Genomic DNA, 24,657 nt, shown 5'->3' with positions numbered 1-24,657 from the left:
TGTTTCATATTGTTTTAGGGTTTACATTGCAGAATACAAAAAAAGAAAACCAGATGACGACAACAGAGCTCAATAGATGTGTCACATTGTTCTTGTACAATTTAAAAAATCCAGCGAAGAAGAATCAAGTAAAAGCATCAGAGAAATGAAAGATTAATAAATAATTCAAGATTAAAAATGTTTTTTAGTGTTATAAAAAAGTAATAAGTTTAAAATGTTGGCTGTAAATACTTTTATTTATTAATAAATTATTAATTTTGAACGTTATTTTATTAATTATCTAGCTAGTGATATTGCTGATTGTTTTGCTGCGGTGTTCTTGCTGTTTATTTTGCTGGTAATCTTGCTGTTTGACCTAATTGACTTAGTGGTTATCTAGCTGACCGTCTTACTGATGTCTTGTGAGTTATCTTGCTGATGTTTGCAGTGGTCATCCTTTCCAAGTGACGAAGAAGTGATGTAGGTAACGACGTGGTGATCTTGGTGAGCATCTCGCTGAAGGTCCTGGCAATCATCTAAATGTTTATCACGCTGGTAGTAGTGCTGGACATCTTGTGGACCATTTTGCTAGATACCGTGCTAGTTATCTTTTTGATAGTCATGCTGTTTATCGCAAAGATAGTTTTGCTAATGATTTTTCTAATGATTACGTAAGCAATATAGCTAATTAATCTGCTAGTATTTTTACCGATCATTCTAGGAGACGTCTTGCAGGTGACCTTGCTGTTTGTATCGCTGGTAATCTCTCTAATTAGCCAGCTAGTGATTTTGCAAGTATTCGTGCTGACACTTTTGTTGCTTATCTTGCTGATCGATTGCAAGATATCGGGCAAGATTGCCATCGAGATAACGAGCAAAATCGTCAGCAAGATGTCGAACGAGATCGTCAACAAGATGTCGAGCAATATCGATAGCAAGATGACGAGCAAAACCGTCATTTTGATGTCGATCAAAGCGTCACCAAGTTGACGAGCAAGATGGTGAGCGATAGCGTCAGCAAAATTATGAGCATGACCGTCAACTGGACGACAAGGGAGACCATCAGGAAGATTACCGTGCTACACCGAAAGTATCTGAAATTTTATAAAAAACATTTTTGCTTTCTATTTAAGATTTAATTGATATCACACTGTTAAAAATCGGAAGTGTATTCGAAGTGATCACGGATTTTATTTAAATCCGTATTCACTCCTTGGGATTCGGAGTTTAAAAAAAAACCACTCCGCATACAGCGTGAATAGGAAGTTTGTATTTTCTGCGGACTGATTTCGGAGTGGATTTTATTTAAATCAGAATTTTCTCTGATTCGGAGTTTCAATATTGAAATAAACTCACTTTCGGAGTAAATTTCATTCCGAAGAGGATTTAATCCACGTTAACTCCGCAAATTATTCATAGTAGCAAGTATTTTAAAATCTCATTCACTAATTTGGTTTGTTCGAAATCGCGATTGAAATAGGACAACGGTAGAGAGTCAGTCGAGCCGACAAGCTAAACGGACGTCCATCTGCCGTAAGCCTTGTCCAGGAGGCCGGAAACCAAGTGAAGACTAAGGAAATTCAGATTGACGCCAAGGGTAACATCCAGTGAAAAGTGCAAAATTTATTGTTAGCATAGTAGTGCTGTGGGTAAAATAATTCTCAGCAAGAAAGCGAGAATTAGTAAATTAATTAACACCGAATGTAAAGTTATAAGAAGCGTTAACAATCCTGTGTCTTCAATAGAATAAGTTTTCGGCAGGAAAGCCAGAATTAACTATTAAATTAATTTATTATATTAGGGACGTAGCAATTAATTATAAATTTTAAAAAAACATTTCATTAGAATAATTCGTAAAGTATTATTTTTTTTTATTTTTATTTACTTGTATTACTCATAGTGTTTTACAAGACTTTACTACATTCAAATTCTCCCTTTTCTCGCCTCTTTTTAATTTTTGCGGCTGTGGCCCGACTTGTGCTTATGATTGTACTGCATCATTACGATGATGCCCTGCTACCTCCCTCGTGCAATGGAGATGCAGTGGCGTAGGGAAACCACAGAGAAAACCTAGCCAGTACAGTTTCGGTTTGGGTGAAGTTCCAGTGGTCGATGAAATTCCCATTTTACCGATCAGTGGATCTTCATCCCGCGCCTAACGATCAGAGACCTTCGTTCGAACCCGACGCGTGGCTAAACGGTCACCCAACCAAGTAGTGATTCTGCTCGATGCTACTTAACTACGGTGATCACCTGAGCCACGCGCGTACCGAACGGCTGCCTCAGCCGCTAATAATTCGTAAAGTAAAAATTATGGAAATTGAGATTGGATGGAAAGTCAGTAAGTGAGTCCAAAGTCTAAGAAAAAGAGTCCAAAGTAGAATCATCGGCTTCACGTAAGTTTTCACAGTACAATAAATCCAAAAAGGAAAATTTACGTGAAATTCAAACGTATTGATAAATTATCGTATAGAATTACAATAAAATTCATTAGTGGAAAATTAATAATAAAGAAATGTAGTCCGTTGGTGTAATGAAAAAAGTGTGTAAAAAGGGGAATTTAGTATATCGTAAAGCGTGTGTGTGTGAGTTAAGTCCGGTGGACAATTAAATAGATAAATGTGTGTGTGTGAGGGAGGGGGGTGATAGAATAATTCCAGAGGACTTAAGTTTTTAAATTAAGATCCAGGGGATCAGGCCGGTAGGCAATTAATAATAATTTAAGTCCAGGGGACATTAGAATTAAGTTCAATAAAGATCCGGTGAATCAGGCAAGGTGCCGTTAGTAGTTATAAGAATGATAAGTCCAGGGGACTCATTAGTAATCAAGGAATAAAAGTTCAGTGAAGAAATTTTATAATAATTAGAAGAAGAATAGAAGCCTGGTGGGCAGGTTGTTATTGGTTAAATAAAATCTGATTTATTATGTTAATTAAAAGTTGTGTTAAATAAATTTAATCCCTCATCCTCTCTCACTCTTGTATATTTCAACGGCCCAGATTTTTTAAATTAATATCTCCGGTTCTGAAAAACCGAGTATTATCTTCAAGGTTAAGATATACCCTGTTATACTTTTCAGGTATACTTTTCAAAACATTATAACTTAATGAAAACGAGTTTATGAAGTGATAAATTTTATTTTAATAAATCATTGATATTTATATGTTGAAGTCTTGAAACAGTATAAATGCCCCATCATATTTGAATTTTCAAAAATTATTGTTCTTCAGTATAATCTATTATTTTCAGGCATTGTTGTCAAGTAGAATGCCGTTAAGTTGTCCATATCAATTATTCGAGATAGTGAATCTATTAAAAATAATCTTAGTATAGGCGTTTATAAGTAAAAAATTGTAATAGAAATTTGTATTCAAACCTGAAAACCCTGCTGAATGATGTATGTATCGTACTGGACGAGCGTAAATCTGTTTAATTGTTTTTCTGAGTGTTGAAATAAAATTACGTGTTGGATTCCATGTAGGGCTCCAATCTTCCACTGCTCCAGCATTGAATTCTTCTGATAACTCAGTAACAGGAAAGATACTTATTATTTTATATTGGTTTGTATCAACGTTCCACATAAATTGACAACCCGTCATATAGCTTCTTCTTTCTTGTGAACTAGCAAATATATTATATTAGTTAATAAATGTAACGAGACCGAGGTCTGCCTCCATTTTACAAGAGACTGTTGCCGCACCCTTCTGGGCATACACGTAAAATATATTATAATATTAAGGTCAATATGATTATATAAGCTGTTAAATTATTAATTTTGCATTTTTTTTCATTTCTAGAGCCATTTCCACTTTTGCCTTTCAACCGCAACTGTTTTCTTCTCTTACTCTCTGCCTCTATCGTGCGGCTGTAGCCCGACTTGTGCCTGCTGTACTGCATCATTACGTGATTCCCTACACCCCACCTTGCAGTGGGAGTGGAGCGGCAAGGGGAAACCACAGAGAAAACCCATTGCCAGTACAGTCGACACACAGACTTCTGTTCAAGCTCAACGCGTGGCTAAGCGGTCACCCAACTAAGTACCCTAGTGGCAATTTATCAATTCTAGAGCAAATCTTGAGCAAGTCAAGGAGAATACAGCGAAATATTATATCTGTATATACTGTGATTTCAAGATCTTGACTAAGATAGCTACGAGGGTAGTAACCCTGCTTAATGCTACTTAATTTGGTGATCGTCCGAGTCACACGCTAACCAAATGGCTGCTTCTGCAAACTAATGAGTCCCTTGGACTTTTCAATCTTATAACTACTAACGGCACCTTGCATGATTCACCGGATCTTTATTGAACTTAATTCTAATGTCATTATTGAGTAAATCATTTTTTTAATGAGAGGTATTACATTTTAAACTTCTCGCTAAAAAAATGGAAATTTTCAATAATAGAGGGAAGTTATTGGTTTCAGTTCGATTTCCGAAAACCGAGTTTTGAACACATCTCGATGTTTTAAGTTCCTAGGAAGCTATCCTGACTATTTTTAAGAGGATGTCCGCGTGTATGTATGTGTGTATGTACATACGAAAGTTTGTAAATATTCTAAAACTTTTGAACTGATAAACCAATATAGATCTTTAAGGTGGTATTCGAAGCGGCTTCTTGAATCCCAGGTGCTGTAGAAAAATGAGCTTGATCAGCCGGTATGTTTTGAGTTATTCAAAAAATAGAATTTTATGAGAAATGTTTTTTTTTTGGACAACTTTTAGTATACTTTATGGATTGATTGCAAAATCTAATTAGCTCTATTACTCAATAAAACGTGCCAAATTTCCTCCTGAGATATCAGCAGTCAAATGAAAAAGTATCCTAATGTCTTTGATTATCGATATTTCAGCAACTATTGGTCACATAGTCATGTTGAGGACAGCTCTAGAAACTAGAATGAATTCCCTTACAAGCCTTATTTCTGATTTTTGAAAAAAAAAATCTGAGCGACGGTAGGCCCTGTGGGCCAGCCCAACACCTTCCGGCTGTTTTCAAGCTCAAGAGGCTCAAAAGAATTATTGGGATTACATTCTCAAGCAATTTACTTTTACGTTCAAGTTTGAAAATTTAAAAATCAAAAATAATTAATGAACAAGCGTTTTTTTAATTTTTATTCACGATTTTGTTCAACGAAACAATTGTATTCAGGCAGAAATTCATATAACTGATCAAAATATAGATTAAAATGAGTTTTGACTCAGATGAGAGCATTAATATATAAAGTATTCAAGGAAAATCTTCGAAACGGTGATTTTTTTATTTTCTTGCCGATAATATCATTTAAACTAAAGAACATGGTGCGTAACATTATGTGGTGATCGAGAAAAAACATAAAGACGTAGAGCTGGTATGATTTTTGGCCTATGAGGTAAATTATATTCGGAGTTATCCGGGAAAAGGCGGTAAATTGTTATTTTTGTGATTTTACCACGCCCATATCTTTTGATCTGATTAACCGATTTTGACGTTTTACGTGATAATCAATGCATTCGTTTGTTATAAAGCTGCCTAGATTTAGGGATGATAGGATAAGTCACTTCAAAGATACCGTTTTTCTCTATTTCTTTCGCCAACGATATCTCTCGAACGAATTAACCAATTAAGATGGTTGAGGTGGCATTCGCCACGCTTTATTATGTTCCAGAGCTGATTAGATTTTAAAATCAACCAAACCAGCCGTTTCCAAAAAATTGAAAAAAAATAAAAAACAAATTTTTTTTTGTATTTATTTAATACCTTGAAATCGATCAATCTGGAATTTTCAGGAAAATAAATTCATTTGAAAAATATAGAAAGTTCAAATCCACACACACACACACGTGCGCGCGCGCGCGCATACACACCGATAATTCGACATCATTCTGAAAATAGTTGGAATAACTTCCGAGGACCTCAAAACGTCGACATCTGATGAAAATTTGATTTTCGAAAATCGGGGTGAATACAATCACTTCCCGAATTTTTGAAAATTTACAATTTTCTTAGCGGGAAGTTCAAAATTATTTTCCATCCATAATATCGATTTGAAAAACATACAAAAATTGACTTTTTACGGTTTATTAGTCACTCCACCGCTACTTTGCTAATATTGATGGAAAGGTTAATGTTGCCACGTGTAGACTCTACACTGCCGAAGTGTACAAAATTGATAAAAATAACATAAAAATCATGCAATTTTCCAAAATAAATTTTCTAATAATAATAATAATTTATTTAATATCGTAAGATGGACGGTGGCGATAGAAAGGATCAACTAAGAGTTTAAATAATTTGAACTCTTGTAATAGAGAAAAACTGGCATATTTTTGTTATTTTAATACTTTCAAGGTGTATAACAGCTCACCCAACACATTTTTGCAAGTAGTTTGGAATGTATCCGTCTTCCCTTGCTAGTATAGCGTTCGACTGAAGCTCACAACACAGTTTAACGCCGGTGCGTACTAGTAAGAGATGTAGTCTAAGGCAAGAGTGCGTTAACATAGCCTTACTGACGAGTCTGTTAACGTACTCAGGACACTACAAAAAATCATGCAAGTAGGCATATACCTTGGGTTCGGTTGTTGATTTATGAGTCAATACACTAAAAAACAAGTAATGTATGTAAAAAATGCAGTGTAGCACGGAATAAGTGCATAACATATTGATAACTAGCCAAAAAACCTTAAAATATAAAAAGTTGGTAGGTTGGCAACACTGTTATTGATTATCCGGGAAAAATGACATAAAATGTTATTTTTTAAACTTTTCATTGTCGATACCTTTTGAACTAATTAACGAATTTTGACGTTCAATGTGACAGTCAACGCGTTTTATTGAATTTTAGAGCTGCCTAAGTTAAGGAATTGATTAGATGAGTTAATTCCAAGATAATTGGAAAATACCGTTTTTCTCCATTTTTCTCACCAACGATATCTCTCGATCGAATGAACCGATGGAGATACTTGAGGTGGCAATCGACGCGCTTTTTTTTATTTCAGAGCCGGCTAGATTTTGAAATCGTGCCTGAAAAATTAAAAAAAAAAACGAAAAAAAAATCTTTTTTTTTTATTTCTTGAATGTCTTAGAGTCGTCTAATCAATCAATCTGAAATTTCCAGATAAATAGACGGCCAACAAACTCTTTCGATTGCCGCAAGAACCATCTCAATCGGTTAATTCATTAAAAAGACATGGAGAGTTTACATCCACACACACACACACACACACACACACACACACACACACACACACACACACACACACACACACACACACACACACACACACACACACACACACACACACACACACACACACACACACACACACACACACACACACACACACACACACACACACACACACACACACACACACACACACACACACACACACACACACACACACACACACACACACACACACACACACACACACACACACACACACACACACACACACACACACACACACACACACACACACACACACACACACACACACACACACACACACACACACACACACACACACACACACACACACACACACACACACACACACACACACACACACACACACACACACACACACACACACACACACACACACACACACACACACACACACACACACACACACACACACACACACACACACACACACACACACACACACACACACACACACACACACACACACACACACACACACACACACACACACACACACACACACACACACACACACACACACACACACACACACACACACACACACACACACACACACACACACACACACACACACACACACACACACACACACACACACACACACACACACACACACACACACACACACACACACACACACACACACACACACACACACACACACACACACACACACACACACACACACACACACACACACACACACACACACACACACACACACACACACACACACACACACACACACACACACACACACACACACACACACACACACACACACACACACACACACACACACACACACACACACACACACACACACACACACACACACACACACACACACACACACACACACACACACACACACACACACACACACACACACACACACACACACACACACACACACACACACACACACACACACACACACACACACACACACACACACACACACACACACACACACACACACACACACACACACACACACACACACACACACACACACACACACACACACACACACACACACACACACACACACACACACACACACACACACACACACACACACACACACACACACACACACACACACACACACACACACACACACACACACACACACACACACACACACACACACACACACACACACACACACACACACACACACACACACACACACACACACACACACACACACACACACACACACACACACACACACACACACACACACACACACACACACACACACACACACACACACACACACACACACACACACACACACACACACACACACACACACACACACACACACACACACACACACACACACACACACACACACACACACACACACACACACACACACACACACACACACACACACACACACACACACACACACACACACACACACACACACACACACACACACACACACACACACACACACACACACACACACACACACACACACACACACACACACACACACACACACACACACACACACAATCGGACATCCTCCTGAAAATAGTCAGAATAGCTTCCTAGGACCTCATAACATTGACATATGATGAAAATTCGATTTTCGAAAATCAGGGTGAAACTAATAAGTTCCCAAATTTTTAGAAATTTACAATTTTCTTAGCAGGAAGTTAAAAAAAATACAAAAAAAATGTGTATTGAGCGGCTAACATTATCAGTTGATTCAATAGATGGATTGATCAATCAACAAATCAACGTTTCTAAAATAATAACAAAAAAAACAGCTGTACTAGGACGGTAAAGCGCAAGCGCCTCTGGTCGGATAAATGTACATAATAGGAATAGATATATTACAACCCATGTTAATTTTACATAGAAATATGTAGATAAACAGTCTCTTGATTTTTTTATTCAGAGTTACCTAGCTATTCACGATAGGTGATTTACAATTCTTTCGAAGAATTCAAAAAAACAAAAAAATTTGACTCAATTGATAGATTTTTCGCAAGTTTCAGTCTATACGGGTTTCATACACTTGACAGACAGGAAATTTTTTTAGACTATTTTGATGTTCTTCTGTTTTTATTGCACTAAAAAAAATTTTGATAAGTATGGAATTAATCTCCATTAAATTATCATCACAATAGTATGTAAGCTATCTTAATTCCGTGAACTAACAAAGATATAATAATTGGAATAGTTGCCGAAGTGAGGCAAAAAAAAATTTTTAATCGTAAAGCACTCTCTGATACTTCGCATCATGCGTCCTGCAATATCTCAAAAACTATTATAGATACAGGAATGGTCTTTTGTTCGTTTTAAAGCAAACGCGGGGCTATTGAAAAATAAAAATATTTTTGAAAAGAATTTTTAAGAATAAAAAATTTATAGAATTTTGACTTTTTAAAAATTGTCAAAATCGTATGGCGACACAAAATTTTGGGCTCAAATTTTTTACTACAATACCTTTGAAGAATTTTAAGAGATCCTGAAAATTTCAGAGAAGTTTTTTTTGTTTCAAAATTATGAATTTTGGGAAAAAAAAAATGATTTTGTTTTTAGCCCTGAGTCCAACATATTTAAAAAAAACATGTCATTTTGAGTCAGAATAAATTTCGTCGGGCCAATATGGAGTTTCCAGGAAGTCGTGGCAGGTTGCTCGACTCTCCACAAGAACCATAATCCAGAGTATAATAGCCCATTTGATTCACGTGTATCAGTCCAGTATATTCGTGTGTGTCAGTCCAGGGGACTCGTGTGTGTGTGTCAGTCCAGCAGACTCGTGTGTTCACGAGGTCGCTATAGTGACAGGTTCCGCTCCAGTAAGAGAAGTTCCCCGTCATAAATTCCCGATACCAAGAAACCTCAAGCAGATGAGAAGATTTCTTGGTATATCATCTTAGTACTGATGATTTATAGTAGAGTTTGCTACCGAGGCTGAACCCCTGACTAGGCTGACCAAGAAAAATGTTTCATGCCACTGGGCGGAAGAACAGCAAAAAGCTTTCGAAATCTTTTATCGATAGGTTTTCTGGACGATTCATAAAATTTGGAATCGATTGTTACCTATATTGTCAAATCGATTTTTTAAAAGTTATTTAGGTCTTTAAAAAAAAAAAAAAAGAATAAATTACAAAAAAGATAAAAAACCAAATTACTCTGAGTATCTGAGCGGCCGCTTACTATTATTACTATTTGCTTTACATTATTATTATTACCCCGATTTTTCTCCGACAACGGTTTAAGGGGAATGGCGCACGCGCACTATCTCGGAGTTGAGTTCAAGTCTCTGTAGAGCTCATATTTATTTAAACTTGTAAGCTAAATTTTTTTTTCATATCAATTCCTTGGTGGTGGCAAAATTTTTGTATGCAATCAAAATATTTTTTTTCTTATTTTAACTATTTTTTAATGCAGAAATTCGAAAAACTCAATATAATTCAAATAAATTCCAAAAAAATTTTTGGAGCTAAGCTGATTTTTTCCCTTATAGCAGATAACAATAGCTGTAATTCGAAAAAAACGAAGTGAATCAAAAGATTTTTCGAGGAATTACAGCAATTTGTTTATAAGTGCTCGAGTGGAACCGCGTTTTTTTTTTCATTAAAAAATTAATATCTCGAAAACTAGTGGTCGTAGAGACATCAGGTTGGGCTCATTTTGTTCGTTATTCAATTCTCTAAATTTCATAAGCAGCATGTCTCGACTACCTTTGAGTAGTTTCGGAGATATTTTAATTTAAAGCTCAACGCAAAAATTCTATTTTTTAAACAAAAAAAAGCACACCTTCCTACATACACACAAATGTTTAGAATATTTTTCTGAGTATAAAAAAAAAAAAATCCAAAATCGGACCATTTTCTCGAAAAGTTGCCAATAAACCACTTTTTTCCAGGCCGACTGGACTAGGAGGTACGAGACCCGTGGTATCTGCGTAAAAGCCGAGATATCACGCGGGCGCCCAATCGATTTCCCGACTGGCGGGTATCACCACCGGCTAAATCATTCCATCGACAATGAAGTCGACGCCTGGAAATTGGTGTTACCTAAAGAGATGAGAGAGAGCGCTCCAGGAAAATCATGAGACCCTGCAAGCAGGTCACCTGGACGTGGATAAGACTCATCACCGTTTGGCCTTATACTACTACTGGCCAAACATGTTCCGAGATGTGACGAAGTACGTGCGAAGGTGTGATACATACTCGTTTGCGATGCTCGAGGAAGTCAAGGTTTGCTAACTTCGGATATCACGGGGAGCGACATTACGGGAAGACCCGTGAGTCTACAGCTTATATGTGGTGGGGGAAGAATGGATGGAGAAGTGAGGATGTGAGAGTGACTGAAAGTAGTAGAGCGTGCGAGTGAATGAAGTGGGAGACTGGAGAAGAGTAGTTGAGGGAAGACCATGGTGTCAGAGAGTTGGGATGCGGAGTCGTTCGAGTACGAGCAGATCCAGTAGTCGAGTTGGGAGCCTTGGAGCGAGTGGTGTGAGTCGGAGAGCCGCCAAGGTAGGCCTCGACCACACCCTTGACTGATGTCGTTTTGGAGCTTGTGGCTCTGAGTTTAAGGTTCTTGGAGCTGTTTGTCGTGATATTTGTCGTCCTGATTTACCGCATTAATTATTTTATTTTATTATTTATCTGGAAGTGTGTTAAATTATGTGATTCGTCGTCCACGAGAGGTTCCGGGTGTCTTACTCAGGTATTTATTCATTTAATGGACCGAGAGTAACTCGACCGCGGACCGTTTAGGCCACTTCATTTAGTTTTCTTTTCTTTATTTTATTTTAATTAAATGTAATTAATCGACTTCTTCCACGTCCTAAGAACCGCGACCCTCTCTCTACAACCTAGCATACTGAGCGCACCAGGACATGCCGCTATCCCCGTTCATTGCTCTCATATCCGAAGGATTTAGATATTAGGTTTTAATTTACGTGTATGTTTAGACCGGTTGCCGATACCGGGGAAATAAAAGTCAGCTGGCGCCTGTCAGGATCTGGAGGAAATGAGAGGAGTGACCGGTGGGTGAAGTGTAACGTAGCCCGGTTTGTGTAATTTGAGTTCCAGTAATTGAGTAATTTGATTAAATAAAAATTTATGTATAATTTTGCTGAGCTTAACAAGTACCCGAATGTTTTTTTTTGTTTATTGCACAATTCAAAAAATCAAATTACTGACGATAGCAAAATTAATGTGTCAGTCGTGATATTGGTGTATTACAGAGTTATTTTTGTTTTTTGGTGAGTCGAATAAACGAAATGTGTTATTGTGCGGTTTAGATAATTGATACTCTATAATTACGCATGATAAAGGAACGACAACTTTATGTGATCGAGTTACGGTGAAAAAATATTGCATTCTTTTATTTTATTTTATTTGGTGCATTTCTGAAAATTTTGAATTATCTGTATCTTATTTGCTACGGCAGTCAAGCCCGAGTGTGTATCATATTGAGACGTCATTCGTCAGGTATTAGATTAAGACTCACCGTTGTATGTGTGGGAGTGTGCAAATAAAAATAAAATGATATTTTATTTACTTTCGTTATCAAAAGTTTTGTATCGAATTTAAGCGAATCGTTTTGTTTACTAAAACTAGTACAATTATAATTTTGTCTAATATTATTATCGTTGAATAATAATAACCGAGAAGTACGAGCGAGTGTTACCGATTTGTGTGATCAATTTGTATGATAACTAAGATGTGAATTCATATAGGAATTCATTCAAGTTTTTATTCAACGCATATGCGCTATTCACGTTTTATCATGCCTAGAATCTGAATCCTAAATGGCCGTTTACCGACTGGTAAAAAATTATTTGTCAAAACGCAATAAAGATGTCTACCATTCCGGCCATTGTGACGTAATAAAAATAAACGCAACTATCTTTCGGACTCTAACTGAATATTGGGCAATTACAACTCCCTGTTGTTATCCATCGAGCAGCCAAGATCGTGATGTCCAATGTTTTTAACGTGGAATTAAAACTTTGACATTGAATTTGAATTTCCGTTAAATTAAATCAACATCCCTGTAATTTTGTCATATTCTTAATATTATAAGTTTTTTTTTCACCATGTCACTAAACAACTATTTAGGCTTCGCATTTCAGGCAATTAATAAAACGTTAATAGCACACATGAGTTGAATAAAGTTATGAGCGAAACATGTAGGTTTAATCATAATCCGCCATCCGCGATGTGTTAGCACTCGTCTCTAATGCGCAGTATGCGTTATGAATAATTTACCCTACTAGTTACGCCAATAACTATTAAAGCTGCCCTTAAAGATATCGATAATCGAACCAACGACAAAACGATATTTTTTCATTTGAACGCTGATATTTCAGCAATGAATTGTCGTACAAAGACAGTAAATGAATTTGCTAACCAAGCTTTTCATTGGTTTTTTTGAAAAAGTTTCCCCAAGCCTGTAGACCAAAAAAAAACAAATTATTTTAGAAAATTTCTGGTTCAAGCTATTTCAAATAATTACGCAATAATCATGGCCGAAAGAAAAAAAATTGCTAAAGGATCTTCAATCTAGAGATTCCAAGCTTAAATTTGATTTCTTTAATTTTTTGATGCGGTCGGAAGTTTGGAGGTCTTGCTCTTAATGTCATTTTTACTTACTAGAGTAATAAAGAAGGAATAAGACGCTGAACGAAGGCAAGTTGCAGTGTCCGAACCTCTAATCTCGTAAGTGGTTGGGGGGCGTAAGGAATAATAATTAAAAAGAAGAAAGCTCGAAAGCGAAGACGGATACAATCCTGAAGCAATGCGAAAGCGGTCCCAGGGTGGTGAGTCCGTGCCAAAATGATATCTCCTGGATAGCGCGCTATCCCTACGCCAAAATAAAAAAAAACACACATACATACATACATGCATACATACTACAAGGTTGGCCAAAAAGGAGCTTAATAGAGCCATCAAGAAAAGTAAAGGCAAGCTGTGGACCGAAATCTGCAACGACCTCAATAACGATATTTGGGGCAAAGCCTACCAAATAGTCGCAAAAAAGCTTGGTAGAACCCTACCGGAGCCGCCAAAAAGCCCAGCCATGATGAACCAGATCGTTGCCGAGCTTTTTCTAAAGCATTCAGCGCGGGAGAAGGGTCACCACAGAAATAACGCTGAAGTGCTGCAGTTCACTATTTCGGAACTGCAAATCGCAGTAAAAACCCTGAAACTCGGAAAAGCCCCTGGTCCTGATAGTATATCAACGCAGGTAATTAAACTAACTGCCCAGAAATCCCCCTACATCCTGTTAAATAAATATAATGCATGCCTTGTAACTGGAACGTTCCCTCCCGTCTGGAAAAGACAAAGACTCGTCCTTCTCGACAAAGGAAAGGGACCTTCGATCATAGCGTCATCATACAGACCGCTTTGTATGCTGGATATAACTGGGAAGCTGCTTAAAAAACTAATTCAAGCCAGACTCCAAAAAGATGTCGAATCCACAGGAGATTTTTTCACAAATCAGCACGGTTTCCGGAAAGGACGATCTACCATCGGGGCTATCAATGAGGTTGTAGAAATTGCAACAAGGTCGTGGGTGGGCAGCCTAAAGTCTAGGAAAGTTTGTATACTCCTCGCACTGGACGTAAAGAACGCCTTCAACAGCGCATCCTGGGAGGATATCCTTAAAGCGTTGGGGAAAAGATTTCAGGTTAAAAGTGATATCTTGACCATGGTAGACAGCTATCTGGACCATCGAACACTCATCGTGGAAACCACCGAAGGAACAGAGAGCCACAAGATAACAGCTGGTGTACCACAGGGCTCCGTGATGGGACCTGACCTTTGGAACACCGACTATGATGAGCTGCTCGGTATTCCTTTACCCCGACAGGCTCACAGCGTTTGCGGATCATATCGCAGCTACTATTGTCGCAGACAGCGTTGAGGAGGCCAAGGTACTGGTCAATTTCACCATCGATGCGGTCGCGCCCTGGCTAGATCAGCACCATCTGAAGCTAGCCAAACAGAAAACGGAGATGGTAGTATTAACACGCCAAAAATGGTTCCCTGAACCGTTTAGCACGACCGTCGACGGTCTGACGCTAACGTTTAGAAAGTCAGTCCGCTTTTTGGGCGTTCACTTAGACGCAAAACTGACATTTCGCGAGCACTTAGAACGCACGTGTGCAAAGGCTAGCAAGACCGTATCTAGCCTATCCAGAATTATGACAAATATGATCGGCTCGTGTGCCAAAAAGCGGAGAGCTCTCCTGGAAGTGGTCCACTCAGTGCTGCTATATGGAGCTGAAATATGAGCACAAACATTGGAACGAAAGACGTATCGCAAAAAATGGCAGCAGTGCAGCGGTGAGGAGCCCTTAGAGTAGCTTGTGCCTACCGCACAGTCTCCGAAGACGCGGTGCTTGTCATAGCCGAAGCTCCGCCTATAGACCTACTGCCGACTGAAAGAGCCAAGCTTTACGACCTGAAAACTAATGGTTGCGACCCAAGAGAAGCAAGATCTAAAGTAAGAAAAGAAACCTTGGAAAAATGGTAGGGTAGATGGGAGACATCAGTCAAGGGCAGATGGACAGCACGCCTTAACGTGCAAATACTGTCCGGATGAAGCCGATGATGTCGAGCACACCTTCTTCAAGTGCACGCCCTGGAAAAATTTAAGGGACGACACAGAAACGTCCCTGGGAAAAGCCCTAAAACCGCAAAGCCTCATAAACATCATGCTACAAAGCGAAGAAAACTGGGTCAAGATCACAGCGTATGCGCAGCGCTTTTTAAGAGTGAAAATCGCTGAAAGGGACCAGTAAGACCTTGAGCAAGCGTCATGTGACTCAACGCGGACTGGGTTGAAGTAATGCTAACGCGGTTCCAACCCAGTCTTCCCTGCTTTACGCAGGGAACGAGAAGAGGAGGTTTTTTATTGAGTAAAAATCTCACACTACCAACCATCATCTTCAACTTACACCCGTCGGTGTCTTTTGAAGATTTTTCCTCCCCCCCCCCCCCCAACCCAAAAAAAAAATGCATACATACAACCCTTAGGGGCTCACACCTTGTGGGTACAGGAACTGGCGATCCTAGGGTCCCTAGCTAGATTTACGCCATGCTTCACCTTGCCTGGGGCGTAATCTTCTTTTCTTTCCTGTCTGGTCTCTCTTGACCAACTCTACCTTTTCCATTTCTACCTTCAACACTAACTAAGATCATGAATAGCGCAAGTAACAGTATTCAATTTACGGAGCAGGGGAGGGATACCCCAGCCGCGGCGCTGAGTGGTGATTTAACAGGCCACTCGGCGTCGATATTAAGCGACTGTTTGACGCCCTTGGTGGGTCACTTGGCCAAGGGACAAGTTAACGTCATCGCATCAAGTGATGAAAGCGGGATCTGCGATAAGCAGCCCAGCAGCATCTCGACTGACATGCAGAACGTAGAATACATGCAGGAAATTCAGAAGCTTGAGGCCAAAGAGGCCGCTACTGTTGCGAAGCTCGGCAAGCGTATAGACACCATTGTGAAAAACTCGAGAAATGTCTACAAAACTATCTGTGATGCCATTAAGGATGCTACAGTGTATATACAACAGTTGACTGATTTTAGAAGCTTGATTTGGGAGGCTTTGACAAAGGCAAGGAACGTATTCCACCAAGACCTTGACCACTTTCCTGAGCGAATTGAGACGCGGTTAAGGAACGAAAACGTGTGCAAGGTGGCGACACCTACGGAAAAGGTATAGAAAGAAGCCAGCACTCAAACTACTAAATGAAATAGACCACTTCGCGTCTACCCCAGTGGCCGAGCTGGTACAACGCCGGATAAAATACCACGTGGGAAAAACAAACTCGATGCGTTTCTTGTCAATAGTAACCAAGACCCAAAGAAAAGAAGGGTCTCAAGCCCACCCGAAGCTCTGAATGAGAAAAAACGGAAAGTCAGGAACTCTGAGTCGATGACTACTCTGGGTCAATGAATACTCGGAAAAAGCAATATAGAAAGCAATGAAAGCCGGAAGCTGTAGCGGTGAAGCTGAGAAACAAAGAGTCGTATGCCGATGCCTTACGTAAGATCAGATCTAACATAGACCCACAAAAATGCGGGATCCAGATAAGCGGTATACGACCACACGAGCTGGAGGGCTCCTGATGGAAGTTAAGCAAGGCTTTGGCAATATTTACGAATTTAAAGAAGCCGTAGCAGAGGCCATAGGAGATGAAGGATAGGTACGGACAGTGGAACGCAGAGTTATATTGGAAATCTTCGAGTTGGACATTGCTACAACCAAGGCAGAAATTCTAGAAGGAATCTGTGATCTATCAAGCCACGCACGCTCGGACCAGACCAGTCAAATCACTACGTGAAAACTTAGACCGCACACTGAAGGCTATTGTGCTTACCTCTATCGAGACAGCCGATACCGTCACCAAAGCAGGGAAAATACAAATAGGCTGTGTATTATGCCGGGCAAGAGAAAAACCGATAGTTAAGCGTTGTTTCCGATGTCTAGGCTTTGGCCACACATCTAGCCTGTGCACAGGGGAAGAGACGTCGCAAAAGTGTAGGCTCTGTGGAATAGAGGGACATAAAGTAGCAAACTGCAAGAATAGTTACCACTGTGTTATCTGTAGCGACAATAAGGCAGAAGGAGGGGCAAACCATATATTAGAGAGCTCGAAATGTCAGTCTTACAAGGCTGAGGTTATGAAAATGCGGAGATGATTAACTGCCTACAGATCAATCTAGGCAGAGGACACGCAGCTCAAAACCTGCTAATGCAGATATCTGTCGAAAAGCAAGTAGATATTCTATTTGTCTGCGAACACTATAAAAAGGCAAATTCCGGGAAATATTCGGAAGACTCTACTAAAAAAGCGGCTGAGGTTACTAAACCTTATTATGTGTGAGCTGCAATACTAGGAACCAGATTCTACAGCTGCTATTACCCACCTAGTCTATCAGTGAAAGCCTTTGAGCAGCTGATCGATGACCTTGAGGATAATATCAGGGCAGCTACTTTGGCCAGAATCATCGTTGCGGGGGATTTTAATGCTAAATCACCAGTGTGGCGATCAAGAAGTACAGACCGTAAAGGAAGTCATTTGGCTGAAATGGTAGCATCTCTTGGATACACGGCCCTCAACGAAGGTATCTCAAATACCTTTAGAAGAGGCATGACGGGAACCATTATAGACGTAACATTTGCTTCACCAGGACTTTCTCGGTATACATCGGATTGCAAAGTCTTAGAAGACTACACACTTAGTGACCATCAGTACATCGAGTTCAAGATAGCACTAACCTGCGGCAAGGAGCCCTTTACAAAACCATCGCAAGCAAGAGGTTGGATACTTCGGAAGCTGGATGAAGGAGCATTCAAAAAGACCCTGACGGCTAAAAGCCAAACTGGTAAACTAGCCCAGCTAGCAGACTCAGGCAATCCTGAAGAAAAGCTAGAAGGAAGATGCAAAGAATTAAAAGGAAGAAGGACACCGCACAAGCTAAACTAGAATATAAAGAAACAAAGAAAATTCTGAAGGCAGAAATTGGCCGAAGCAAAAGAGAGTGCTGGAAAAATCTCTGTAAAGCAATCGACGATGACTCCTAGGGACTCCCATACAAGATAGTAACTAATAAGCTGAAGAACAGCCAACCGACGCCAGGACTTGGCAAGCTAGAACGTATGGCTGTTATCGGGGGCACACTCTTTCCTCAGCATCAATCCCGACCACAGATGCGTCATGAAGAAGATATGCCAGCCCTATTCAGCCTCTCAGAACTGCAGAATGCTGCCAAAAGACTGCCACCACGTAAGTCACCCGGGTTAGATAATATCCCTGGTGACATATTAAAAACCGTAGTGGAAATTTGGCCACAGCAACTACTAGAGACCTTTAATGCTTGCCTTAGCAAAGGGGAGTTCCCAACACCATGGAAGAGACAACGCTTGGTTCTTATTCCGAAGCCAAACAAACCACCTGATGACCCGTCATCGTACAGACCTCTCAGCATCTTGGACGTAATAGGAAAGCTACTTGAGAAGCTACTGCTGGCCAGAATGGAGGAACATCTCAAAAACGTAGATGAACTTTCGTCCAGACAATTTGGTTTTACCAAGGGTAAATCGACTATCGATGGAATTAAAGCCGTGGTAGATATTGCGGAAAAAGCTAAGCAAGGCACGAAGAGAAAAAAAGGTTACAGCGCAGTAGTAACGCTAGATATACATAATGCTTTTAACACAGCCCGATGGGATAAGATCCTTGTGGCTATGGCGAAAAAAAAATTTCTACCGCACCTGATACAATCAATCGACAGCTATCTGACAGAACGGGTCTTGTTCTATGATACTGATGATGGACTGCAGAAATACAGGGTCACTGCAGGAGTTCCCCAGGGCTCGGTACTTAGCCCTTTTCTATGGAACCTAATGTATGATGAGCTCATTGAAATCCCATTACCTGAAGATACTCTTATAGTAGGATTCACTGATGATATAGCGCTAGTGTTGTTTTCTGACACTACAGCGACACTAGAAACACAGCTTAATCATAGTCTACGTTGGGCAAGCTAGTGAATTAAAGAGAATGGGTTATCTCTGGCAGTAAACAAGACCAAAGCGATCCTCGTCACAGACAGACGCAGTTATAAGCTTCCGGAATTCCACCTAGAAGGCTGCGATATTGCCCTACAAAAATCGCTGAGATACCTCGGGGTGCAACTAGATTGCAGGCTTACCTATAAAGAGCATGTAGCACAATGTTCGTCTAAGGCCAGTAAGGTTGTAGCATCCCTGACCAGAGTAATGATGAATGCGACAGGTCCTAATTCCCAAACAAGGAAATTACTGAATAACGTGGTGCACTCCACAATACATTATGGATCAAAAGTATGTTCAGAAGCCATGGCAAAGTCAAACCTACGGAGAATGGTAACATCGGCTCAGAGAATGAGCATAATTAGAGTGATCTCAGCATACAGAACAATTTCGATACTTGCAGCACAAGTAATAGCAGGCATTCCGCCAATAGATCTCCTGATAAGAGAAAGAGCGGACATCTATGCAGAACTTCCAAACCATGAAACGGACAAATGAGGAACGAAAGCTGGCAGATACAGGAAGTAACCTACATTAAGACTCCGAGGAAGGTAAAAACTAGATAAGAAGTGCCACTGCCTGAACTCCTAATCTCTATGAGGACGGTAGACGTAAGGTAAAGGGCAAGATAAGAAGGAATTCTTCTTCCAAAAAGCAAAACAACACACACTGAAGTAAAGCCTAAGGAGTCCCGGTGTTGCTGGTATCTGAGGGTTCACTTGAGGATGCGAGCATCCTCTACTCCCGGAGAAAAAAAAAACATGCATACATACATACATACAACACATGATTTTTTTCACGTGAATCTGCTTACGATCATCACATATTAACATCAGGCTATTCACGCGATTTTTGATTGGTATTTCTGTTGTTGATCACAAACTCCTGATGAATTAAAAGTAGGAAAAAGAATGAGATATAATTAGTTAAACTAAAAATCCTTTTACCCGATAGTTTTTATGTAATTTTCATCAGCTTCAATTTTCATCATAAGCATGCAAATAATGTCACCGCTTATCGCACACACTTCTACTATTTCAATGTCATAGTCAATGCAGTGCCAATATTTCTTTTTAAACTTTTTGCATATCCATTCAGCAATATGATGTGAAAACGTTTCAATGTCAAAACTAAATTGATTTATTGATACATATGGCAGCATCTAAAATGAAAACATGATCAATTTTAACGATATTTGCATACATTTAACAATTAGCGATTAAAGTATGCGACAAAATATATAAATAGATCAGTATGAAAATAAAAACATTACTAATTTTTCTGCCTTGTTATTGCTAATCATTTGCATTCGTACATATCCTGATCCGTGTACGTCCATTGGTAATACACATTGATAACTGACGTTTTCTCCCGTTTCATCGTCTGGAATATTTAGCTTGGCTAAAATTATTTTATTTAATGAAATTCACAAAACTGTATTTAAACACACCTTCAACATCAGTAATTACTGATTTTATTTCATCATCCGATTCAATATAAATTCGCTTAAAGTGATTTGTACATTTAATTATTGGATAAGGAAAAACGAAATTTGAGGTCAACAGAGGATCGTCCCGGGATGAGCAATCATACTGAGTATGAATTCTGTTATAAGTGTTCGCAATACAGTGCAATTGGTTCTGGCTTATTAGTCGGAGTACTGATTTCTTTACTATGAAAAAAAAAAATAACATAATTTAATGATTGTATATGTTGCAGTAACTGGCATCTTCAATTAATATCACTCATACACTATAATAATAACACACTTATATTAGAAATAACAACACCACAATTAACAGTATTAATAGAAAGCAAGAGAGAGATATAGTATATTGAATACAGATGTTTGCTGTTTAGTTGTCAATATAAGACTGACTGACTTTAGTTGCGTATCTATAAAACAAGAGAAGAAGGCATTTGTTTTCTAGTTATTCAAATATTTTGAAACATCAGTTTCACATCCTTATAATATGTTGCGGGTGTGTCAAAACTAAATTTTTTTTTTTAACTTCCTGCTAAGAAAATTGTAAATTTTCAAAAATTCGGGAAGTTATTGGTTTCACCCCGATTTTCGAAAGTCGAGTTTTCATCAGATGTCGACGTTTTGAGGTCGTAGAAAGCTATTCTGACAATTTTCAGAATGATGGCCGAGTGTGTGTGTGTGCGTGTGTGTGTGTGTGCGCGTGTGTGTGTGTGTGTTGAATATTTCTCTCGGATATTTCATATTTTATTGTTTCTGATATGAGTCAAAACTTATTTAAATCTTGATTTTAAAATTTTAAACTTCAGCATAAAACGTAACTTACGTTACGTAAAACGTTAGAGCTTGAAAAGATCATTAAAAAAACCGCATGTAATAGCATTTTCGAGCTCGAAGAGCTCAAAGATATATCTACACTAATGTTTTCGAACTCCTTGAGGTCGAAAACAGCGGGAAGTTTTGGGGCTTTCGGCAAGCAGGGTCAACCAACGCCCAGATTTTTTTTTTAGGTCTCATAGTCTCAAGAGTTTTTTCAGAAACTAAAAAAAAATTCTCCTAACCTCGATATCTCGAAAATGGAGCTGGTGGTTTAAATGTTCATTTTCCCATTTAAAATACACGTAAAAAAATTATTCTTCAGTTTTTCGAGGAAAAATCAAAGAAAAAATTTTTTTTCCGATTTTGACTTTCATACCCTCATAGGAAACCTGATTCCCTACAAAAATGTCCATAATAGCCATGCTCGTAACTACAATACAAAAAAGTTACAAGCTTCCAAAGTTCGAACAAGTTCAAAACATCGGTCAATTTTTCCAAAGATCGTTGGATAAAAGTTACTTTTTTGAGCGAAATGTATGATTTCAGTCCAGCTGTTTTTGGAGCTCGAAGAGCTCAAAAGTTTATCAATAATGACGTTTTTAAGCTCTCTGAGCTCGAAAATAGCTGGGAATTTCGCCCCCAGGGTCCAACCGCTTTTCAGATTTTTTTTAAGTGCCTGTGGAATAAATCATAGTTTACCACGAAAAAAAAATTCGCGAAAGAAAAAAAAAATTCCATCTTGATTTCAAACTTAGCTCATTGAAAAATTTCATTTCCCATTTAAATAACACAGGAAATTTTGTTTCAACTTGGAGTGTTTTTACACGTTAACAGATCAATAGATTGAATATAATAGCACACATTTTTGTAGGAAATTGAACATTCTACAAAAAAGGTCTTATCATTTTTTGATAAATCTACCCGTTCATAAGTGTTTTTTAGTTAAAGTTAAAAGTACAATAAATTTCGATATTATTTGACTTTTTTGGCGAACTATTGAACTTATAACAAAATGTCATGGGACTTTTTTTGTAGACCATTTATGACTTCTCTAAATTATGTCTTGAAAATTTTTCGACATTTTTATTTAATTACGCTCTTTACTTTTTTGCATTTAAATAATAATTTCTTAAAAAAAATCATTGAAAAAAATTAATGCACTCATTCAATAAACAATGGCTCTGATTTAACTGTTTTTCCTCGTGGCTTGATGAAATCGCAAACAACACCCATAGGTTATCAGCTGTATGCCTTTGAACGCAAATATTTACGTGACGGCATTACTGGTTTGACATTATCTAATTATTTCCTAGCAACAACATTGGATAAAATCAAGGCTGTAAACGGTGATTCCGTCCATGATAAACTACTATGTGCGTTCACCGACATCACACGGCCTGATCCGTCCAACAATAAAAAGAGGAAACACTCAACGGTGCACCATATTCGTACAACACCTGGTCTACCCGTTTCCTGCAAAGCCCACGACCTATTGTCCAAGAAATAGAAAATTACTCAGAAAGAGTTCCGAAAAATGATTGGCCAACGCATTTGTCAGCCTTCACAGAGTAGCTGATCTTCGCCATTATACCTAGTTGATAAATACGCGTTGCAGTACGTTAATGATTTTGCCACCTATTTACATGGAAAACGAAGCTTTTCGGTCGTCGATTGTGGCCATTATCACTCCGTTTGACGTATTCTCTATGATTATGGACTAGTGATAAACGTTTTAAAGTGCCAGCAAGGCAAAATTGAGGTCAAATCTCTTGGTTATTCAATTAATAAACACGGCATTACACCATCGATGGAAAAAGTTGAGGCCTATCGGTAATCTTAAGCCTTCAAAACCAGTTAAAGTTCTTCGTGGATTTCTAGGCACAATCAATTTCGACAGAAAGTTCATGAAAAACGTTTCGGAAATTTGGGCACCGTTACATAAAGTACTGGAAGGGCCGAAAATCAAAGGATCGCATCCTGTCAACTGGACAGCGGATTTGCGAAACGCTTCGATGTCACTCAACGATCTTTCGCTGATGCAACATTTCTCGTGCACCTAAAAACCGACGTAGAATAGACAATTTTTACTGATGCATTGGAAATTGGGTTCAGTGCCATTTCTCGAACAACGTGTAAATAATGACTGGCAGCCCCCGGACTTCATTAGTTGAAAATTACAGCCATCGATCCGAAAATCGTCGACCTATGATCGAGAATTACATGCAATCTATGAAGCTGTGAGAGATTTCCGGCATATTTTCGAAAGTCAGTACATTACGATTAACACCGATCACAAACCGCTTTAACACGGATTCCAGCAGCGTGCGGAGAGAGCATTACCATAGCAATTCCACCGATTGAATTTCATCGGCAATTTATGGCTGACATCAGACATGTGTCGGGTAATGACAAGATTGTCACTGACATATTGTTGCAAATCGAAATAGTGTCTACTGCCACTACATCGAAAGAACTTGTTAATTCACAAAACCAAGATGTCGAGTTTCAGCAGCTATTATAATAAACAACAACGCTGAAATGGAAACGCGTAAATTTTGACAATTAATTAATGTAGCG

At 38.8% G+C, this 24,657-nt stretch overlaps 1 protein-coding gene across 2 annotated transcripts in view; it reads right to left on the bottom strand.

Annotated features, from left to right (window-relative positions):
• Positions 1–1,828: 1,828 nt before the first annotated feature.
• The window catches only part of LOC103576039 (uncharacterized), a 74,392-nt gene continuing 51,563 nt past the window's right edge, over positions 1,829–24,657 (bottom strand). For both annotated transcript variants that reach the window (XM_014441142.2, XM_014441143.2), the window contains 5 exons: positions 21,229–21,450; positions 21,052–21,161; positions 20,726–20,940; positions 3,356–3,600; positions 1,829–3,288 (listed from right to left, as the gene is read on the bottom strand). In XM_014441142.2, the coding sequence (XP_014296628.1) occupies positions 3,206–3,288; positions 3,356–3,600; positions 20,726–20,940; positions 21,052–21,161; positions 21,229–21,450 (875 nt within the window). In that variant the 3' untranslated portion in view covers positions 1,829–3,205. The remainder of the gene's footprint in view (positions 3,289–3,355; positions 3,601–20,725; positions 20,941–21,051; positions 21,162–21,228; positions 21,451–24,657) is intronic.

Source organism: Microplitis demolitor, chromosome 1 (genome assembly GCF_026212275.2).
Source record: "Microplitis demolitor isolate Queensland-Clemson2020A chromosome 1, iyMicDemo2.1a, whole genome shotgun sequence".
NCBI classification, from domain to species: Eukaryota; Metazoa; Arthropoda; class Insecta; order Hymenoptera; family Braconidae; genus Microplitis; species Microplitis demolitor.
The sequence above is the reverse complement of the archived record's forward strand: the minus strand, read 5'-3'. Positions and strand labels throughout refer to the sequence as shown.